Genomic DNA, 20,250 nt, shown 5'->3' with positions numbered 1-20,250 from the left:
CAGGGGGTTGGGGCGCTGCACCCTGTCACACACAGAGCCGCAGGGCGATCGGGGGTTTGGGCGCTGCCCCCTGTCACGCTGATCCCGGTGCCGGGAGGCCTCGCAGCTCCGCTGATCCCAGTGCTGGGATGCATATTACCCTTTTACTATATAGAATAGAGGCCTGGTGCATGGGTGGGGGCTGGCTGGTTTGCCCTGAAGGGTGTCCTAGATCAGGGTGGGAGTCCCCACTGGGGTGCCTGGCCAGTCTGGCTGAGGGGCTGAGGGCCATTTTCAGGCTGACGGGTGACTGAAGCTCCCAACAGCTCCTTTTTTTCTTTTTTCTTTTTTTTTATTCTGGGCCAGCTTTAGCTCTGAGGCCTCGGCTGCTGAAAACAGGTTTCTGGCCTTTGTTTACCGTCTGTATTTGATACAATGTTGCAGTCCAGCTGGCTGAAGCCCGACTGAGTAAAGCAGGTTTCGGGGGTTTTGTTTAGCTTCTATATTTGCAACATAGTTGCTTAGAGTTGCAGCTGAGAGGCTGGCAAGTCAGGCAGAGAAAGTTGGAGTCTTCCGTCACTGAAGCAAGCAAGCCTCATGTTAGTTTCAAGCTGCCTGGCTGCTGGCCGCCATCTTGGCTGGCAGTTAATTTGCATATTGCCCTGATTAGCCAATGGGAAGGGTAGCGGTCGTACGCCAATTACCATGTTTCTCTTTTATTAGATAGGATACCTTAACTATTCCAGTAAAACTGTAATTCTTAAACATTTTATTTTCCTTAAATGATAACCTTTTATTTTAGGAATACTGTATTTAAATAAAAAATACTAGCCCGGCCAGTGTTGCTCAGTTGGTTGAGTGTCGTCTAGTGCACCAAAAGGTCGCCAGTTAGATTCCCTGTGAGGGCATATAGCTGGGTTCGATTTCCAGGTCAGGGCACATGCGGAAGATCAATATATCTCTCACACATCCATGTTTCTCTCTTCCTTCCTCTCTTTAAGTATGTCCTCGAGTGAGAATAAAAGATTGTAAATAAAAAATACTATGTCAAAGCATAGTCATAAGGTTCTTTTTCTGTGAAAACTGGTTAAGGGGAATGTTATGGCTACCAGTTTCAACCATATTTCAGAAATTCTGAAATGTGCCCTTTTCCCCCCAACTTTTAACATCTGTGAGATTAGGCTGCATCTTTTGTCCATGGCATCCTACAGTTATAGCCAGCACTGTGTTTTCTTTTTTCGCGGTACATAAAGCAATGAGTAATAGCTAATTAAATTTTAGATTTAATGAAATACAGAATATTAATTCTGGTTGTAATTTCTCTGCAATAATATCTCACAACAGCTTGGTCTTTATCAGTATTCATTTCCTGTATAAATACCATCTGTTTGACTTTGCCAGAAGCCCTACCTATTTAGTAAACTTTCATTACAGTCCCAAAGTCATATTTATGTCCTTATTGTTAAGACTGTGTCGAGGTTAGCTGGTTCATATCAGGAACCCTCTGCCTGGATCCACTTCATTCGTTTTCCAGCCACCTCTTTATAATTTCTTCTTCCCTGAACAAGCTGGAGAAGGAAAACGTGACATGTGAAGTTGAGTTACAAAGAAAAGTAGGCCCGGCCAATGTTGCTCAGTGGTTGAGCATCCACCTATAAATCAGGAGGTCATGGTTCGATTCCCTGTCGGGGCACATGCCTGGGTTTTGGGCCCGATCCAGCATAGGGGGCATGCAGGAGACAGCCGATCGATGATTCTCTCACCATTGACATTTTTCTCTCTCTCTCTCGCTCTCTTTCCTTTCTGAAATCAATAAAGACATATTTTTTAAAAGGGTAAGGAAAATAGGGCTCTAAGCAGCTGAGTTGACAAGAGATCAGACTCACATTTTTCCTGTAGAGTCTTGGGAATCATAGTATATGGACAGAAACCAAATGATTCAGAGAAAAACAGTTACGCTTATAGTGTATAGTAATTGCAGTGACCAAGAAAGATGGAGATCATGGAAGAATAAAGAATATCTATGAGAGATGTTTTTAGGAGTAAAAACATTGGTGATGAAGCATCTTAAATTTCTAGGTAGTTGAGATTATTATTTAAATTGTTACATTATATTACCCAACATAGTTTTGTTTTACATAATTTGATATTTTTATTAAAGTTTCATGGGTTACATGAAACTTTTCTTTTTTGGGAGTAAATAATACATTTGTAGAATTTTAAAATTTAGACTGATTTGCATTCACACTATGTCTCAATCTTAGCTGTTCCTGTTTTTCGCTATGGGAAGTGATATCCAGCCTGGGTCAGAGATGGAAATCATAGTAGAAGAAACAATCTCTGTGAGAGAAGTAAGTTATTTTACTTGGGGGAGGAGGGGAGTCTGTGGGTGTCTGATATGGGGAACAGGAATAACCTGTATTAGGATTTTGAGGTCCTAAGGCTAGGGGTTTACATAATATACTTTAAATAATTCTGTGTATCCACTAAAGGAGTAGTTTTGGGAGCTTGAAAATTGGTGAGCAAACTGGAATTTTACATTAGATTATTTTTTATTATTATCAATAATGTTGATCATAGAACTTTGGAATATGTAGAAATAGATTTTTAAAAAACATTAAAACCCCTCATCATATCTTATCCCATAATATGAACATTGTGGCATATTTCCTTTGTTTTTACTTTATATACACATACAGTTACATACACAGAGGTAGAAATGTGAGTGTGTGTGTGTGTGTGTGTGTGAGAGAGAGAGAGAGAGAGAGAGAGAGAGAGAGAGAGAGAGAGAGAGAGATAGAGCATCTTGTCAGAACAGAAAGCAGAGAAGCCAGCAAAGATGACTGGCATTGGCAAAGAAACAGAAGCCAACTTGAAGAGGCTGCCTCTGGTCAAAGATGAGACAGCTTGGACCTCAGTGGGAATGGTCATGAAAGTTGACTGGTATATATAGTCTGAGTTCATATGACCCTAAAAATGCCATCTTCATTAGGTACCGATGGGTAACAAAGTGGATGCTTGGGAACCATGAAGGAAAGTATCGAGCATTTGTCCTGTTTTTGTTTTACAGACTATACTGCAGGGCAACTAGAATGATAACAGGTTTTTAAATAAACAATCCCAACCAATAAAAAGAAAGAATTTTAAACTCTCAGTTTTTCAACTCCGAATGACGCCTGAAGGCAGTGATCCTGAAAGCCTGCGCACAACCCAAAAAGGACAACACTCAGGCATTATAGAAGTTTAACACTACCCATGCTTTTCTTGCCCCCCAAAACCCCCAAACAGCCTGAGTCTGATCAAACCTAGAAGTACAGTCAGCACAGTCCAAAAGTGGAAAACTCTTCAAGAAATCGGCTACAGCGAGAGGGCCTGTAGGTTAAAAGATCTTATCTTAGGAGAAACAGCAAGCAGGGCAGGCTGTGGACTTCATTTGGCCCTTAATTCAAATCAGAAGAACTAATAATAGTTTGGAAGAAAGTAGGGAAATTTGAACACTGACTAGATAATTGTTATTAAAGAATTCTTAATTTTTTTTAAATGTCATTGTTTTAGGGTTATTTTTTTAAGGATGTTTATCTTTATGTAAATATTAATAAATGATATTATATGATACCTGACATTTCCTTCAAAAGAATCTGGGTTAGGAGAAACCAAGATGGCAGCATAGGTAAATACTGGAAATTGCTGTCACACATAACCACTTCAAAAATACAACTAAAAGACAAAACGGACATCATCCAGAACCACAGGAAGGCTGGCTGAGTGGAAATTCTACAACTAGAAGGAAAGAGAAAAGCACACTGAGGAGGTGCGGAAGTAAAGTGCAGGTACGGAGGCACACGTGGAAAGGCTGGCAACTGAGGACGCAGTTGTTTTTTTCAATTGGGAGGGAGATACAAGCTCCCGACTGCTCTGAACGCCAGTTCCGGGCGAGTCTCTGGGGACCCAGACTCATACAGGGAGAAACTGGACTGTCTGGCATCGGTAGGAACTCAAAGGCGGCTTTCTCTCAGAGGTGCTTGCAGCGATTACCAGGACACTGAGACCTGGGGCCTCTTAGGGCAGAGCTGAGGATTAGCTATAGCTGTTTGCTCCACCCTGTTGATTCCCTGAGACCCTGCCCCACCCAAGCTGTTCATAGAGGCTTTTGCATATGAATGCCCTGGCCCTTTGCAATCTGAAATTACCTAACAAACTGCAGCTGGGTCAGAGAGACCCAGAACATCCAAAAGAAGGCCCAAGGCCCCATAGCAGCTTGCATTGCTTCACAGCTGGGCCTCATCTGGGCACCTCCAAACCCCAAACAAAGAAGAGGAATCTGCAGATCTCTCTGTAGCTCCTGCTGGGTAGCCTCAGGCAGAGGCTAAATTAGCACCTCCTTAGAGATCCAAGAGCAGGGTACCCAGTGGTCAGAGTGGGACCATCCAGATTACAACTCCTCAGATCCATAAGGGACACACTCAGGGGGCAGACTCAGTGAGCACCAAAGCCCCACTGAAGCAAGTCTTGCCCCAGAAGGCTGTCTCCGGCACAGAAGTTCTCCCACCATAACCACAGCTGATTCTCACAGACAATTGGCCTGGAGTTCAGTTCCTCCCAGTGATACCAACTACAATCAAGGCTTAACTACAACAAGACTGAGCACACAGCCCACAAAGGGGTGCACCAAGAGTGTCCACCTCAGGTAATGAGGTGGCTGAGCCACTGGGCCCTATAGGACACCTAGCACACAAAGCCACTCTATCAACACAGGGAAGCATAAAAAATGCGGAGACAAAGAAACAGATCACAAATGACAGAAATGGAGGAAAGCCAACTACTGGATACAGAGTTCAAAACCACGGTTATAACGTTTTTCAAGAATTTTCTAGAAACCGCCGATAGATTTAGTGAGACCCTTAATAAATCTAGTGAGACCCTCAAGGTTATGAAAAAGGACCAACTAGAAATTAAGCATACACTGACTGAAATAGAGGATATTATACAGAGTTCCAACAGCAGACTAGAGCAGCCATGGGCAAACTACAGCCCGCGGGCCGGATCCGGCCTGTTTGAAATGAATAAAACTAAAGGGAAAAAAAAAGACCATACCCTTTTATGTAATGATGTTTACTTTGAATTTATATTAGTTCACACAACCACTCCATCCATGCTTTTGTTCTGGCCCTCCGGTCCAGTTTAAGAACCCATTGTGGCCCTCGAGTCAAAAAGTTTGCCCACCCCTGGACTAGAGGATCGCAAGAATCTAGTCAAAGATTTGAAATAAGAAGCAAAAAACACCCAACCAGAAAAACAAAATGAAAAAAGAATCCAAAGATATGAAGATAGTATAAGGAGCCTCTGCGACAACTACAAGCGTACCAACATCTGAATTATGGGGGTGCCAGAAGAAGAGAGGGAGCAAGATATTGAAAACCTATTAGAAGAAATCATGACAGAAAACTTCCCCCACCTGGTGAAAGAAATAGACTTACAAATCCAGGAAGCGCAGAGAACCCCAAACAAAAGGAATCCAAAGAGGACCACACCAAGACACATCATAATTAAAATGCCAAGAGCAAAAGACAAAGAGAGAATCTTAAAAGCAGCAAGGGAAAGAAAGGCAGTTACCTACAAGGGAGTACCCATAGGACTGTCAGCTGATTTCTCAACAGAAACTCTGCAGGCCAGAAGGGAGTGGCAAGTAATATTCAGTGATGAATGCCAAGAACCTACAACCAAGATTACTTTATCCAGCAAAGCTATCATTCAGAATTGAAGGTCAGATAAAGAGCTTCACAGATAAGGAAAAGCTAAAGGAATTCATCACCACCACACCAGTATTATATGAAATGCTGAAAGATATCCTTTAAGAAGAGGAAGAAGGCTGAAACTGGTTTGGCTCAGTGGATAGAGCGTCAGCCTGCGGACTAAAAGGTCCCAGGTTCGATTCCAGTCAAGGTCATGTACCTGGGTTGTGGGCACATCCCCAGTAGGAGATGTGCAGGAGGCGGCTGATCGATGTTTCTCTCCCATCGATGTTTCTAACTATCTCTCTCCCTTCATCTCTGTAAAAAATCAATAAAATATATTTTTTAAAAAAAAGAAGAAGAAAAGGTAAAGATACAAATTATGAACAACAAACACATCTATCAACAAGTGAATCTAAAAACCAAGTAAATAATCCGATGAACAGAATAAACTGATGATTATAATAGAATCAGGGGCATAGAAAGGGAGTGCACTGACTATTCTTGGGGGGGGAAGGGAATGGGGGGTGCGGGAAGAGACTGGACAAAAATCGTACACCTATGGGTAAGGACAGTGGGGGGGGGGGGGTAAGGGCATAGGGTGGATGGGATCCAGGTGAAGGGGAGCTATGGGGGGAAGAAAGAACAACTGTAATAATATGAACAATAAAGATTTAATTAAAAAAAAAAGAATCTGGGATACAAGACGAGAAGTGGGTTGGGGTACTGACAAACACGAATGGCTGCAGCAATGAGTGAGACTTGAGGGTCATTTTACGATCCTCTGCATGTGGTTAAAGAGTTCCATGAGAAAACACCTTTTTAGTAAGTTCCTTTACTCTTGTTACATGCTGAAAATATTTTTGGAGTTTTTCATTTTGAGTTTTTCATTTTCACTTGTTGCTTTTAAGATTCTCTCTTTGAATTTGAGTGTTGTGTTTGTTTTTAATTTCAAAGAAAGAAAATCACAAATCTTTACAAAGGAGCGATGTGTGTATCTTTCTGTTCTCATCGCAGGCAAACTTGTTCCCACCACACCACCGAAACAGCTCTTACCAAGTGCAGCGGGCGGTTCTCAGTCTTCATCTCTCTCCCTCTCTCTCGGCAGCATGGTATATATGTGATGACTGTTCCTTGCAGCTCTTCAGATTTCCCTTCCTGCCCCTTCTCAGTTTGCTACTTCCTCTTCTCTCCAGCTATGAGCACCTTAGGGCTCAATTCTTAGACTGGATCTCACCTCAAAATTCCAGGCTTACATAACCAGCTGCTACATGGTTGTTTGATTGTCATCCCAAATTACAGCACACCCACAACAGCATTCCTGGTCTTCTCTCAAAACATAACTGGGGTTTTTCCCTCTAGCTCTTACGAAGGAGAGCTTTTTCGGTCATCTTCTTAACTATGTGTATTATCTATTTGATCAGACTTAAATAGGCCCCAGGATCCCAAGAGGTTGTTTCTTTCAATATTGTAACTCTGAAACAGGAAACTAATGAACATACTTTTTTTTTTTTTTTTTTTACAGTGTTTGAAGATAATGCTGGAGAAATTTGGCCTACCAGGTAAGTTACAGGCCATGATGATGTAGAATCTTATCCACATCCTTGACTTATAAGAAAGTACTTACAAGCCTAATGAAAATGTTTCAGCCCTTTTTTTCTCAGGGTTATCTGTTACACTTTATATCTGTCTGTACATAATAAGTTCTCCTGATTCTGTTTGCAAGCTGGAAGAACACTAGTTGTAAATTAGCTGACCACTGAGGATCCAACAAAGACATAAAAGAGATGAAGTTAAGATTACCTTGTGGAATCACTCCAATCTTTCGCTGGTTTTGTTTAAACCTCATTGATTCAGAATGTTGGTGATTGTGCTTCATACCTGTGTGTTTTAGTATAGATTAGGGAATGTCATATGAATGAAAACACAAATGCAGGATGTCTGAAGTAGCTACCAGGGGAACCCAGCCAGCGAGCATCACACTGCTTTCATTGGAGTGCTTTGCCACTCTCTGACTGCATTTGTTGTCTGGAAGGGAAGGTAATGTGCTCTGGAGCTTCTATGCATTGTCCCATTTCATCTTGACAACAGTGTTCCCAGCAGGGATCATCCCCGTTCCCATTTTACAGAGGACGGGACAGAGGCTGAGGATGGTTAAATGGCTTGCCCAGAGTTACACAGCAAGTGTAATTTACACAGTCTCTCTGATTTCAGAACCCGAGCTCTTCCCATCTTGCTGTGCTATGAAGTAATGGTGTTCACTTTTAACTTACTGGTGTGTTTGCAAAAAATATATATACTTAAATTAAGTTAAATATTCTTGTAAATCTTAACTGTATTTTTTTAAAATATATTTTATTGATTTTTTACAGAGAGGAAGGAAGAGAGAGAGTTAGAAACATCGATGAGAGAGAGAAATATCAATCAGCTGCCTCCTGCACATCTCCTACTGGGGATGTGCCCGCAACCAAGGTACATGCCCTTGACTGGAATCAAACCTGGGACCCTTCAGTCCACAGGCTGACGCTCTATCCACTGAGCCAAACCGGTTTCGGCCTTAACTGTATTTAAAACTAGAATTAATGACAAAAAGGGTCTGCAAAGAAGAGTATTGGGATTCAAAACCTATGGCCTATGCAGGAAGAATATGAGATCTAGGTTTATTCCTCTGGCTGTAGTTTCTTTCAGTGGGTGGGGGAATTGACTATTTTTAAGATGTTGCTGTTTAATTTAATAACCAGGATTTCCAATTTCTGCTCGACTCGGCTCCCTTCAAAAAATTTTCTTCCCATTTCCTCAGTGCAGCAAGCATGTGAAAAACAGAAATTTAATTAAACTGTTTACATTTATAAGTGTTGTTATACCAACTTTATTAAGTGTATTCCAAAAGTACTATTTTTTGTTAGATTAACCGCTAATTGGATAGCACCAGTTTTGCTGAACACATTATCAGTTGCTGAGCAATGTTAGCATATACTTTCAGCCAAGACAGTGAAATGAAACTTAACTTCTGTACTTATATGTATATGTACATATACTTATACTCATGTGTGATATGTGTATACATGTAAACAAAGGCGTAACATAGCTATCATGTAATAGTAGCAAGTGTTTTCATTTGCAAATATATAATTACTAGAGGCCCGGTGTGAAATTTGTGCACTGGAGGGGGTGTGTCCCTCAGCCCAGCCTGCACCCTCTCCAATCTGGGACCCCTCGGGGAATGTCCGACTGCCAGTTTAGGCCCGATCACAATCCGGGACTGCTGGCTCTTAATCGTTCACCTGCCTGCCTGCCTGATAATCCCTAACCACTTCTGCCCACCAGCCTGATCACCCCCTAACCACTCTGCCAGCCTGATCGACGCCTAACTGCTCCCCTGCCAGCCCGATTTCCCCCAACTGCCCTCCCCTGCCGGCCATCTTGTGATGACATGGGCATGGCCATCTTGTGTGCAAGGGTGTGACAGTCAATTTGCATATTACCTCCTTATTATATAGGATACACAGTTATACATCTATTCTTGGTGAAATAGGAGATTAACCAAATTGGGGAAACAACTTATTTTTCATGCTCTGGAAGAGAGAATGTTATTTTAAATATATATTGTTATTGATTTCATTTTTTAAAATATATTTTTATTGATTTCAGAGAGGAAAGGAGAGGGAGAGATAGAAACATCATGATGAGAGAGAATCATTGATCAGCTGCTTCCTGCCCTACACTGGGATCAAGCCCACAACCCAGGCATGTGCCCTGACTGGGAATCAAACTGTGACCTCCTGGTTCAATAGGTTGACATTCAACCACTGAGGCACACCAGAGAGGCGAGGGAATTTTTTTAAAAAAATTAGTTAATTATTAGATCAAATCCCATTCAATTTTCATTTACCCAGAAGGGTCATTCCTGACAAACTCTTAAAACACATTCTTGTGAATTTTTTTTCATTCTGATTCTGCTTCTTTCACAGGTGATACGTGGCACTTAAGGAAAATGGATTGGTGCTATGAAGCTGGGGAGCCTTTGTGTGAAGAAGTAAGGTTATTTTTATATATTTCACTCTTTAAAATGATTGTGTTTATATGGTATTTTCATACAGGATACTCATCCTAACTCATGAATAAATTCTAGAGAAAGATTTAATATGTTTAGGATTCAAAAATGTATACATGCATCCACCTTTACTCTTCCCTCCCTGTAGTTATTTGAGAGCATTCAGAGAGAAGGTCTCAGCCGAGTGGGACTATTTCTGACATCTGTGTTAAGTCCTCTTTTGGTAAGAGAGTGTGTTCCTGGGAATGGTGGTTCTTCATTAGGAAGCAGAGAACTTTAGCGAACAGAAGACATTTGAACTAATGAAAGAATTTGGAGATACACTCTGAATTTTGAAACCTGAATATTTTAATCTCAGAGTTGATGGCAGAATTCATCTTACCAACCAATCACTTAGGCTCTGATCTTAACTACATCTCTAGATCCAGCCAAACTCTTAGGGTAGCCTTAGGAATGATTGTATCACAGGATAGGTGGGGTCTGGTTAATCTTATCCAAATAGCATTCAACCTCACGGCATTAGAAGTAGACCCAAAATGAAGCTTTGTGAGAACGTTTAGACAGTGAAACGTGGTCAGCCACCCCTCCCCTATCTGCCTGCTTCTGTTCAGTAATATACAGTGGCAGTGAACATCAACAGAGGTTGATTGAAGCAGGTGTACTGGGATCATCCCTCAAACACTCTTTGCTGTGTCGTGGTCAATAACAGTATGGAGAGAGGGCCCTCTTGAATCTTGGACAGGGATTTGACTGCCCAGAGTAAGAAGTGGACCTAAAGAATCTTCAGGCGCTAGCCGATTTGGCTCAGTGGATAGAGTGTCAGCCTGTGGGCTAAAAGGTCCTGAGTTCTATTCCGGTCAAAGGCACATGCCTGGTTGCAGGCTCAATCCCCAGTAGGGGACGTGCAGGAGGCAGTCGATCAATGAGTCTCTCTCATCATTGATGTTTCTATCTCTCTCTTCCTCTCCCTTCCTCTCTGAGATCAATAAAAATATATTAAAAAAAAAAAAGAATCTTCAAGACATACTAGTATAGTTTGGATGTCGAGAGTAATATGTAGTCACATAGTTTCCAGATTTTCTTCTCTATTAAGTCCCAAATTGGTATCAAACAGTTCTAAAACTGTCTAGAGCAAACTCATTACCCTCAAAATTGCTTTCTCTTCCTGATTTGCTGCCTGTCTTTCCCATCCTGATCTTTTTCAGCCTGAAATGTGGCCAATCCAACTTACCTGCCGCCTTCTTGTTTGGGCTCGGCCTTCAAAGGCCTGTCAGTTTTTCCACTCCTTCCTGAGTCCACTTCTGGTCTCCTGGTTCAAGCCATTTATTTTTCCTTTTACCTAAATTATTGCAACTGGCCTCCCTGAGCCCAGGTGTTCCCCACTTCAGTGTGTTATGCATGTAGCAGCCAGATTGATTTTCAAAAACTCCTCCTCAGAAGTCTTGAGTGGCTGTTTACAAAGGAACTAAAAGCTCCCTTTTTTCTATTCCACATCCCTTTGATCTGTGACCACCTTCCCGTCCAGCCCCCCTAACCCCCCCCCCCCGTTACTCTGATACTGTCCACTCTAATCAGTCTAGTCTAAGCTCTTCCCTAACCAAGCCATACTTATTCTTTTTTTAAAAAATATATTTATTGATGGATTTCAGAGAGGAAGGGAGAATGAGAGAGAGAGATAGAAACATCAATGATGAGAGAGAATCATTGATCGGCTGCTTCCTGCATGCCCCACACTGGGGATTGAGCCCACAACCCAGGCTTGTGCCCTTGGCCGGAATCGAACCTGGGACCTTTCAGTCCGCAGGCTGACGCTCTATCCACTGAGCCAAACCGGCTAAGGCCCATACTTATTCTTGACATGACTTTGACTTTGTTCACTTTTTCATGAGAAATTCCTTCTCTTGTTTCATTCACCTTTCCAAATCCAACGAATCTTTTTAGGTTGGACTAAAATGTCATTTTCTGTAAATCAGTCTCATTATTTAACTAAAATGTCATCTTCTGTAAATCAGTCTCATTATTTCTCACCTCTCCCTTTCCTCTAATCTTCTATGATACTTATAGTTCCTACTCATAATTTGATATATAATAATAGACTGTTTTATAAGCCTATTTTCTATTCAACATCTGCTTTATCATTTATTCATTTATTTATTTCAAGGGTAATAGAGGCATAGGGTTCACAAACAAAAGTCCAGTGGTCTGTTTGTTCCTTGCAGAAGTCACAAGTAACAAAAAAGAATTTCCGTATTCCCAGGATGCAACACTGAAAGAGCTTATGCTATGTTCTGGAGACACTCTGCTTTTAACTGAAGGAAAACTTCCTTCTCCGGTAAGACTTTGCTTCCAATAGACACTGTGAATAATGGTTATTGTTGTCTCTGTCGACAGTCAGAAAGAGAACAAAGAACTTACCCCAAAGTCTACCAGACACAGCCATCATATTTTACATGTTAGGTATTTCCTTCCTATAAAATCAGTTGTATATACAGTTTTATTTTCTACCTTTTCTATTTGTGAACCTGAAACAGTTACAATGTATGACTTATCACAGTTTAATTCACTTTTTATCTTCATTGTTGGAAATTTATCTTATTTTAAATTTTTTCTTATAATAGTACTGAAAAACGGAATCGTCTTCAGATAGTTCTAAAGATGGCATTAACAAGTCAAAGGGCATGAACTTTTTAAAGACTTGAGAATGTATGTTGCCAAATTGTTTTCCCAGAGAGTTGTACTAGATTTACAGTCCTACCAGCAGATATGAGGGCTCCTTTTCCTCCTCTTTCATAAACACTGCATGTTCCCATTTTCTAAACCCATTAATTACTTATTTGTATTTTTAATGTGTACATATGTAAAGATTTTTTTTTTAAAAGTTGACCCCAAACTCCAGTACTCTGATATCCATTAGCTTATGATTAGAAAATTCACACAGCCTAGAAGGCTATATAAAATGAAAAACAAAAGTTTCTTCTATGTCTTTCTCCCCAGAAAGAGCCACAATTAACTTACTTGTCCTTTCAAGAAGAAAAGTGATACCTGTTTGTATGCTGAGTGTAAATATATGCATATATATTTAAAGTTTCCATACAGGGGATCATATTCGATACAGTGTTTTATATCTGTTGGTTTTTTTCAGCACATACAGACCTACCTTATTCTTTTCCATGACTTCATGAAGTTCTGTGGTATTTTACATACATGCTCTTTAAAGTTAATATTTGAATTGGTAATACTCATGATACAAAATTCAAAGTGTATAAAAAGCTGAGCCAGGAAAAATAACTATCCTCCCTGCCCCCCAGCCACTCAGTGTGTCCCTCCAGAGGTAGCCAGATGCCTCTGTGTCAACACACAAGTAAGTCTGTGTGTGTACATAGCGCATATATACATATTTGTTACCCATATATAGGGGTGGATAAAAGTAGGTTTACAATTATGAGTACATGAAATACAAAATTATTCTTGTATTATTATTTACTAATTTATTGTTTGCATTGCAACTGTAAACCCACCTTTGCCCACCCACCTTGATGTGTAGCAATACACATCAAGTCATCTCATTCTATAGGTGGTATCTATATCTCCCATTGTATGGAGGTACTATAATTTAACCAGTCTCTTTCAAAGAAGATTTCGGTTGCTTACAGTCTTTTGTTAATATAAATGACACTGCAAAAAATATTATAAATGTCCATTTATCTACAGAATAAATTCCTAGACCTACCGCTCTATTCTGCTGCCATCAACAATTGGCAGTGACTGTCTTTGTACCCGTGACTTTGTCTCGGGGCTCGTCCATCAGAAGGCAAATTCTCACCATGGATGGCAGGTCTAGGGCGTGGCATTTAAATTATGACAATTTCAAATTACTCTCCAAAAACTCTGCTACAAGTTTATACTTCTGCCACCAATTTACCCATACTTTCAACAACATATAGAATATTATTAAACTTTCTGGTTTTTGACAGTCTGATACGTAAAAAAATAGAATTTTGTTTTTCTGATTTATACTTATTTATTTCATTGAATGGAGATTGAGTGTTTATTAATCTTCACCTACTTAATAAACAAGTTATTTTAATATGCATTTCTTGAAATATATCATGGTTTTTTCACATTCTCATCTTCTGTAACATCTTTAATCCCTAATAAAACAAAGTTCTTTACTAACAGACAAAAAAGGTTAGTGAAGAACCAGTTAATTAGTAAAACTAAAATTACAAGACAGGTTTAAGGAAATGTGCTTATTTCCTGTAGTGTGTGTACAGGAATCCAACTTAGACCATTAGGCTGTTGATTCTTTCAAGTTCCCCTGGGAACTCGAATGAATGAAAACAGCCGGACCTGGGCCCTTGCTGCTCTCACGGGGCCTGAATATATTTATATAGTTGGTTCTGTCAAACATTTTCTATTTTGTTTATACTGCTCATGTCTGTAACTAGTGAGCTATTTCTAAACAATGAACATTTAGTCTTATTTTTATCACTTAAACTTTTTGATTGTAAAAACAAAAGTGTAATATATAGCAGTTATACATCTGAAAGGAAAAACAATAAGTTTGGGAACACTTTTTGTCAAGATGTTCCTCTTTATGGAAGTAGCAATGGAAGTTCACTTCATCTGTGTACCTCACAGCAGTGAGAAATGCTCCCTTCTCCAGGGTCTCCTGAACGTGCCCATCTGGTGGTACCAGCCTCCGGGGCCCAAGAGTCAGGGGAGGAGACACCTGGACCAGACGAACTGTGCCCCTTCTCAAGGCGGGGTCTGGAGAGCTACTTCCACCCCAGGTGAGAACAACAGAATCGCAGTGGCCCACGTGTCCTAAAGAAAATAGAACGACTGCTTCTGCTCTGAGGGCAAATGACATTTATTTCTTTTTTTAAATGTACGGTTGAAAATCAACCTATTTATTCCACAAGTCACTCCAAAGCAGTAACACCATCCTTTTATGCAGTGCTTTAAAACCAACCATTCGCTATAAGGTACAATTTGTTAAAGTCTTTATGTCAGTATATTTTTTCAAGGAATTTTTATGCCCTCTCTCAGGGTTCTCCTGGTAGACTAGGATATGGAGGCAGCTGGGACAGAGGCAGGGCTGGAGTCTGTCCCCTGCACCCTGTACCCTGCACCCTTTACCGCTCCCCCCGCCCCCCTGAACTGCCTGCAGGGCATTCCACGCCCTCACTGCCTTCTGAACAGTATATACGCTCTGCTTTGCTTCCAAGTGGTTTCTCCACAGAGAGAATTCAGCACATGTCACGATGAGCAAGAAATCACAGGCAGCGAGTTTGATTTTCCATTGTCAACAGTGGGTTTCCATTTCGTTATAAAGAAAACACCAATCAGTCTCCTTTGTAACTGTAGATATATTATTAGGATCAACTCTTTATATATTGTTAATCATGCTTTATTTAGTTATTTAGCTTTGTTTTTTGGGGGGGTAAAGTATTATATACTTACATTTCTTTTTTATCTTTTAAACCTCAGTATTGAAACTACTAAAAATGAATCAAGTTCTTCTCTCCTTACTCTTTGAAGTTAAGAATACATGTTTAGACCAATAAAATAATTTCATGTTGAATTGGCTATGAAATTAGCATTAAGTTATTTTTTGGTTGGGTCATATTAGATGTGTTAACTAACTCTAAAAATGCTATGGTAATAGAATAATAGTTACATATAGAGTTTTCTACAAACTTAAAAGGTGTGTTTAATCAGTGAGTTTCTCCATGAAAGTGAAGAAACAGGATCATTGTCTGATAGTCCTTCTTTATATAACAACATGAGAAACATTTTTAAATCCGGAGTTTCCAAAAAGTATGTTAGCATTTGGTGTCCTTGAGATACAAGAAAAACCATTCATGAAGCTTTTTGTTTTAACTTATTTACAATCTAATTTTGTTGTATATTAGCAGTATGCCCAACAATAAACTAAGAGATTCAATTAAAGCAAAAATGAGTTAAATTATTCTGAATTTTAAATTTAGTTGCCAACTTTTATACCCAGGATTTTAGATGAGATAGTGTTTTATTTCCCCCTTTTTATAACAAATGTAGAAGGCCTTCTTACTCTCAAGGACTCTGTCAGTAAACATCAACCACATGACACCCACCCTGCCACATACTTGACAGACAATGAGCATGCAGGTCTGCCCTCCCCTGACTGTCGTAGTCTTTATACACTCGCAAGAAAACAGAGAGAGAAACAGGTGGGATAGGTGTGATGTGAGAAACAGGAAGGTGATACAAAGAATAAGGGCAAAGTACTCTTTGAGGAAGGAGTATCAAAAAGAACGTTCTAGTAGACACATGTGTGAAATTCCTCAAACCCCCACCAGTGAGAAAGCCATGGTCCTGTGCCAATAGCTTCCTCCCCTCCAAAGGCAGGAGGCCTGAATTGGAGGAACTGATTCTGAGTTACATGAATGGAATTGTATTAAAAGTATTTACAACATCAAAACATGGCATATATTTTAAAAATATGAAATAAATGCATTTAAGCTCCTTTCTAACATCTGGCTCTGTCCTCTGTAGGTGCTGCTGGTGATGTGCATGCGGATGTTCCCCTCCGCTACCTGGGAGACGTCAAAATCTCAGAAGATGCCACCTTAGGCGAGCTGAAGGCTCAGGTCAGACTTCTCCCTGCAGCGTACCTGAGTGGGGGTCTGGCTGCTTCCAGTGAGATATTAATCTATTCTTCTATCTCCTCTTCCCTCACTTACAGTCTGTTCTGATATGGCATGTGTTACATGCCATGTTCAGTGGTAAGTACCCAGCAGGCGACACGCACACGGCTCAGCTCCCTGGTCTTCTTTCCGCCAGCTGCCCTTGCGGCTCTCATTCCTCCTCCTCTGACAGGCATGCTGTGCTTTCATTCAGATATACCCTCAGTGACTTGCAGCTTATGTTTATTTTTACCTTTTAGGTAAACATGATTTATTGAAACATTTGTAAAACATTCAGTTTAACCTTTACATTGTTTTTGTATCATTGTGATCCATGTGTTATATGTTGTTAAAGAGGCAGTATCCATTTCCCAGGTCAGAATATCAACTTTATGTCAGATTATAGTGTCTTCTTGTGTGTTAATATTCATAGAGAAAGAGTGTTTTGTCCAAATGGAAAGACTAAATTGAATACAACACTAAATGTTTCAGAAGCATCTTACTATTGTTGGACTGAAGTGAACATCCCTTCTTCCTCTGGGAGAAATGTGGGGGCAGACAATAAGAGTATCAGTCACTAACGTTTGACCTGTGTCCTCAAAAAAAGCAGATGGTTTAATTATCATGAGACCAAGTAGGAAGAGACCTGTTTTCCTCATATTGGATTGAAAGATACAGAGTTGCTGTTTTTAGGTTAAAATGGATGAATATTGGCCATTTTATATACTGCAACCTAAATAATACAAATAATTGCCTACTCCTCTAGAATTAGTGCATCAGTTTGGGGCTAGCAGTAGGATCCAAAGATACTGAAATATTTCAGAATCAAAAGATACTTCTTGGGCCAGGCAGACCCTGCAGGAGAATCACAGGATGGATGTAGACGAGGCCCTTGCTTCCTCTACAGTGACCTCTGCTCTTGTGAGTTAGACTCATCTAAAAATTAATTTTAAAGTTTCATTTTCTAAAACATTCTGATCAAAAAAGAGTTTTGGGCTCAGATTTAGAAATCGAAAACTCACTTCTCTCTCAGCTGATTAGTCTGAGTTAGTTCTGGGACTGTTTCAGTAGGTAGTACCATTACTCAAGATACTCTTTCCCTCAGATGTTCTTGTGTAGTGCTCCATTTCTTCCTAAAGCAGTATCTTTTTAAGAGTGCCTTTCCAAACCCTCGGGCAAATTTCTACAAATGCCTGTTTCTTTTCTAGGCTATGACCTTGCCCTCCTTGTCGGAGTTTTTCATCCCGTCCCCTGCCTTCCTCAGAGCCTGGACAGTGGACAGTAAGCGCCCTGGGAGGCTTTTACGAAAAAACCAGCAGCAGCTCAGGTGGGTTCCTTGTTGAATTCAGTAACAAAGCCCGACCCTGGCAATTCCACATGCCAACTGGGTGACGCTTCTTACCATAAATCAAACTCTGGAACAGCTTCAGTTTCCATATTAAGTATAAAATGTAGCTTCATGTAAGTTTACTATGTTCCAGAGGCTGTGAACAGAATTTTGAGTGTTTTTTTTCTAGCTTTATTAAGCGGTAACTGATAGAACATTGTATAAGTTAAGGCATACAGCATGTTGATTTGATACACATACATTGTAAAACTAGCACCACCATAGCATTAGCTGACGCCTGTATCACATCACATAATTTCTTTTTCGTGGTGAGAACATTTAATATCTATTCTCTCAGCCCTTGGTAACTACCGTTCTGGTGCCTACTGCTATGGGTTTGGCTTTTTCAGATTCTACAATAAATAAATATTATACAGTATTTGTCTTTCTCTGTCTGACTTAATCTTACTATAGTGCCCTGAGGGTCCATCCATGTTGTCGCAAACCACAGCATGTCTTTCTTTCTTGTGGCTGAAAATAGCCATGTGTGTTTGTGTGTACACACTTCATCTTTATCCATTCATTTGTTTGTTGGTGGACATTTAGGTTGCTTCCATCTCTTAGCTGTTGTGAATAATGCTGCAATGAACATGGAAGTGCAGGTATTTCTTTGATAGCCTGTTTTCATTTCCTTTCTCATTGATATCCTGAAAAAGTAGGATTGCTGGATCATTTGGTATGGTAGTTCTATTTTTAATTTTTTGAGGAACCTTCATACTGTTTTTTCACAATGGATGTATTAATTTATATTCCCACCAATAGTACACAAAGGTTCCCTGTTTTCCACATCCTCACCAGTACTTATCTCTTGGGGTTTTTTTTATTTGTTTACTAGAGGCCCAGTGCATGAAATTCATGCATGGGGGAGGGGCAGGGGGAGGTAGTGGGAAGGGTGTCCCTCAGCCCAATCTGCATCTTCTCCAATCTGGGACATCCCTCTCACAATCTGGTACTGCTGGCTCCTAACTGTTCACCTGCCTGCCTGCCTCATTGCCCCTAACTGCTCCCTTGCCGGCCTGATTGACACCTAACCACTCCCCTGCCGGCGATCGCTCCCAGCTGCCCTCCCCTGCTGGCCATCTTGTGGCAGCCATCTTGTGGTGACATCGCGTGAGGGCGTGATGCCACCTAGGCTTTTATTATAGGATAATAACCATTCTAATAGGTGTGAGGTGAAAACTAGTGGTTTTGATTTGCATTTTCCTGATGACTAGTGTAGGATGTTGAGCACCTTTTCATGTACCTATTGGCTATTAGTATGTATTCTTTAGAAAAATGTCTATTCATTTCTCTATTTTTTTTTAATCAAATTGGGTTTTTTGCTATTGAGTTGTATGGATTTTTTATGTATTTTGGGTATTAACCCCTTGTCAGGTATATGATTTGCAAATACTTTCTCCCAGTTCATAGGTTGCCTTTTTATTTTGTTGGTTTCCTTTGCTGTGCAGAAGCTTTTTAGTTTAATGTAGTCCCACTTGTTTATTTTCACTTTTGTTGCCTTTGCTCTTAGTGAAATCCAAAGAATCATTGCCAAGACCAATGTCAAGAAACTTAGGAGCTCTGTTATTTTTCTAGGAGTTTTATAGTTTCCAGTCTTAGGTTCAAGTTTTTAATCTATTTTGAGTAGATTTTGTGTATGGTGTAGTAAGATAGTGGTCCACTTTTCCCAGCACCATTTATAGAAGAGAGTATTCTTTCCCCATTGTATTTTCTTGGTGCCTTTGTTGTAAGTTAGTTAAGCATATATGTGGATTTATTTCCGGGGTCTCTGTTGTATTCCATAATAGATCGATGTGTCTGTTTTTATGCCAGTGCCATAATGTTTTGATTATTATAGCTTCATAATATAATTTCATACAAATTCCATACAAATTTTAGGATTGATTTTTCTATTTCTGTGAAAAATGCCATTGACATTTTAATAGGGTTTGTATTTTACTTGTGGAACTCTTTGGGTAGTATGAACATTTTAACGGTATTCTTCTAGTGCATGAATACGGGATATCTTTCCATTTGTGTTTTGATCGATTTCCTTCATCAATGTCTTACAGTTTTCAGTCGACAGACCTTTCACCTCCTTGGTTAAATGTATTCCTCAGTATTTTGTTCTTTTGGATGCTGTTGTAAAATGGAACTTTCTCTCTCTGATAGCTGAGAGTGTGTAAAATGTAGCTAGCTGACTTTTGTATATTGACTTTGTATCCTACAAGTTTATTTATTAGTTTTAATAGGTTTTCTTGGTATAGGGCTTAAGGTTTTCTAAATATAACCATGTCATCTGCAAATAGAAAGTTTAACCTCTTCCTCTTACCTAATTGCTCTGACTAGAACTTCCAGTACTACGGAATAACAGTGGCAAGAGCAAGCATCTTGTCTTGTTCTTGATCATAGGAGAAAAGCTTTCAGCTTTTCACCACTGAGTATGTT

The 20,250-nt window shown here is 40.0% G+C and overlaps 1 protein-coding gene across 17 annotated transcripts in view; it reads left to right on the top strand.

The window, feature by feature from the left end:
* Positions 1–20,250, top strand: part of USP40 (ubiquitin specific peptidase 40) — a 78,012-nt gene that overhangs the window by 48,988 nt on the left and 8,774 nt on the right. For 9 of the 17 annotated variants that reach the window (XM_059703582.1, XM_059703581.1, XM_059703587.1 and 6 more), the window contains 7 exons: positions 2,244–2,330; positions 7,237–7,273; positions 9,683–9,747; positions 11,927–12,097; positions 14,432–14,558; positions 16,306–16,400; positions 17,645–17,763. In XM_059703582.1, the coding sequence (XP_059559565.1) occupies positions 2,244–2,330; positions 7,237–7,273; positions 9,683–9,747; positions 11,927–12,097; positions 14,432–14,558; positions 16,306–16,400; positions 17,645–17,763 (701 nt within the window). Of the gene's footprint in view, positions 1–2,243; positions 2,331–7,236; positions 7,274–9,682; positions 9,748–11,926; positions 12,098–14,406; positions 14,559–16,305; positions 16,401–16,495; positions 16,536–17,644; positions 17,764–20,250 lie in introns of those variants that run through there. The other 8 variants (XR_009453771.1, XM_059703593.1, XM_059703584.1 and 5 more) reach the window with 7 other exon arrangements.

This window comes from Myotis daubentonii, chromosome 7 (genome assembly GCF_963259705.1).
Source record: "Myotis daubentonii chromosome 7, mMyoDau2.1, whole genome shotgun sequence".
Lineage (NCBI taxonomy): Eukaryota > Metazoa > Chordata > Mammalia > Chiroptera > Vespertilionidae > Myotis > Myotis daubentonii.
This window is presented reverse-complemented; position numbering and strand designations above follow the sequence as displayed.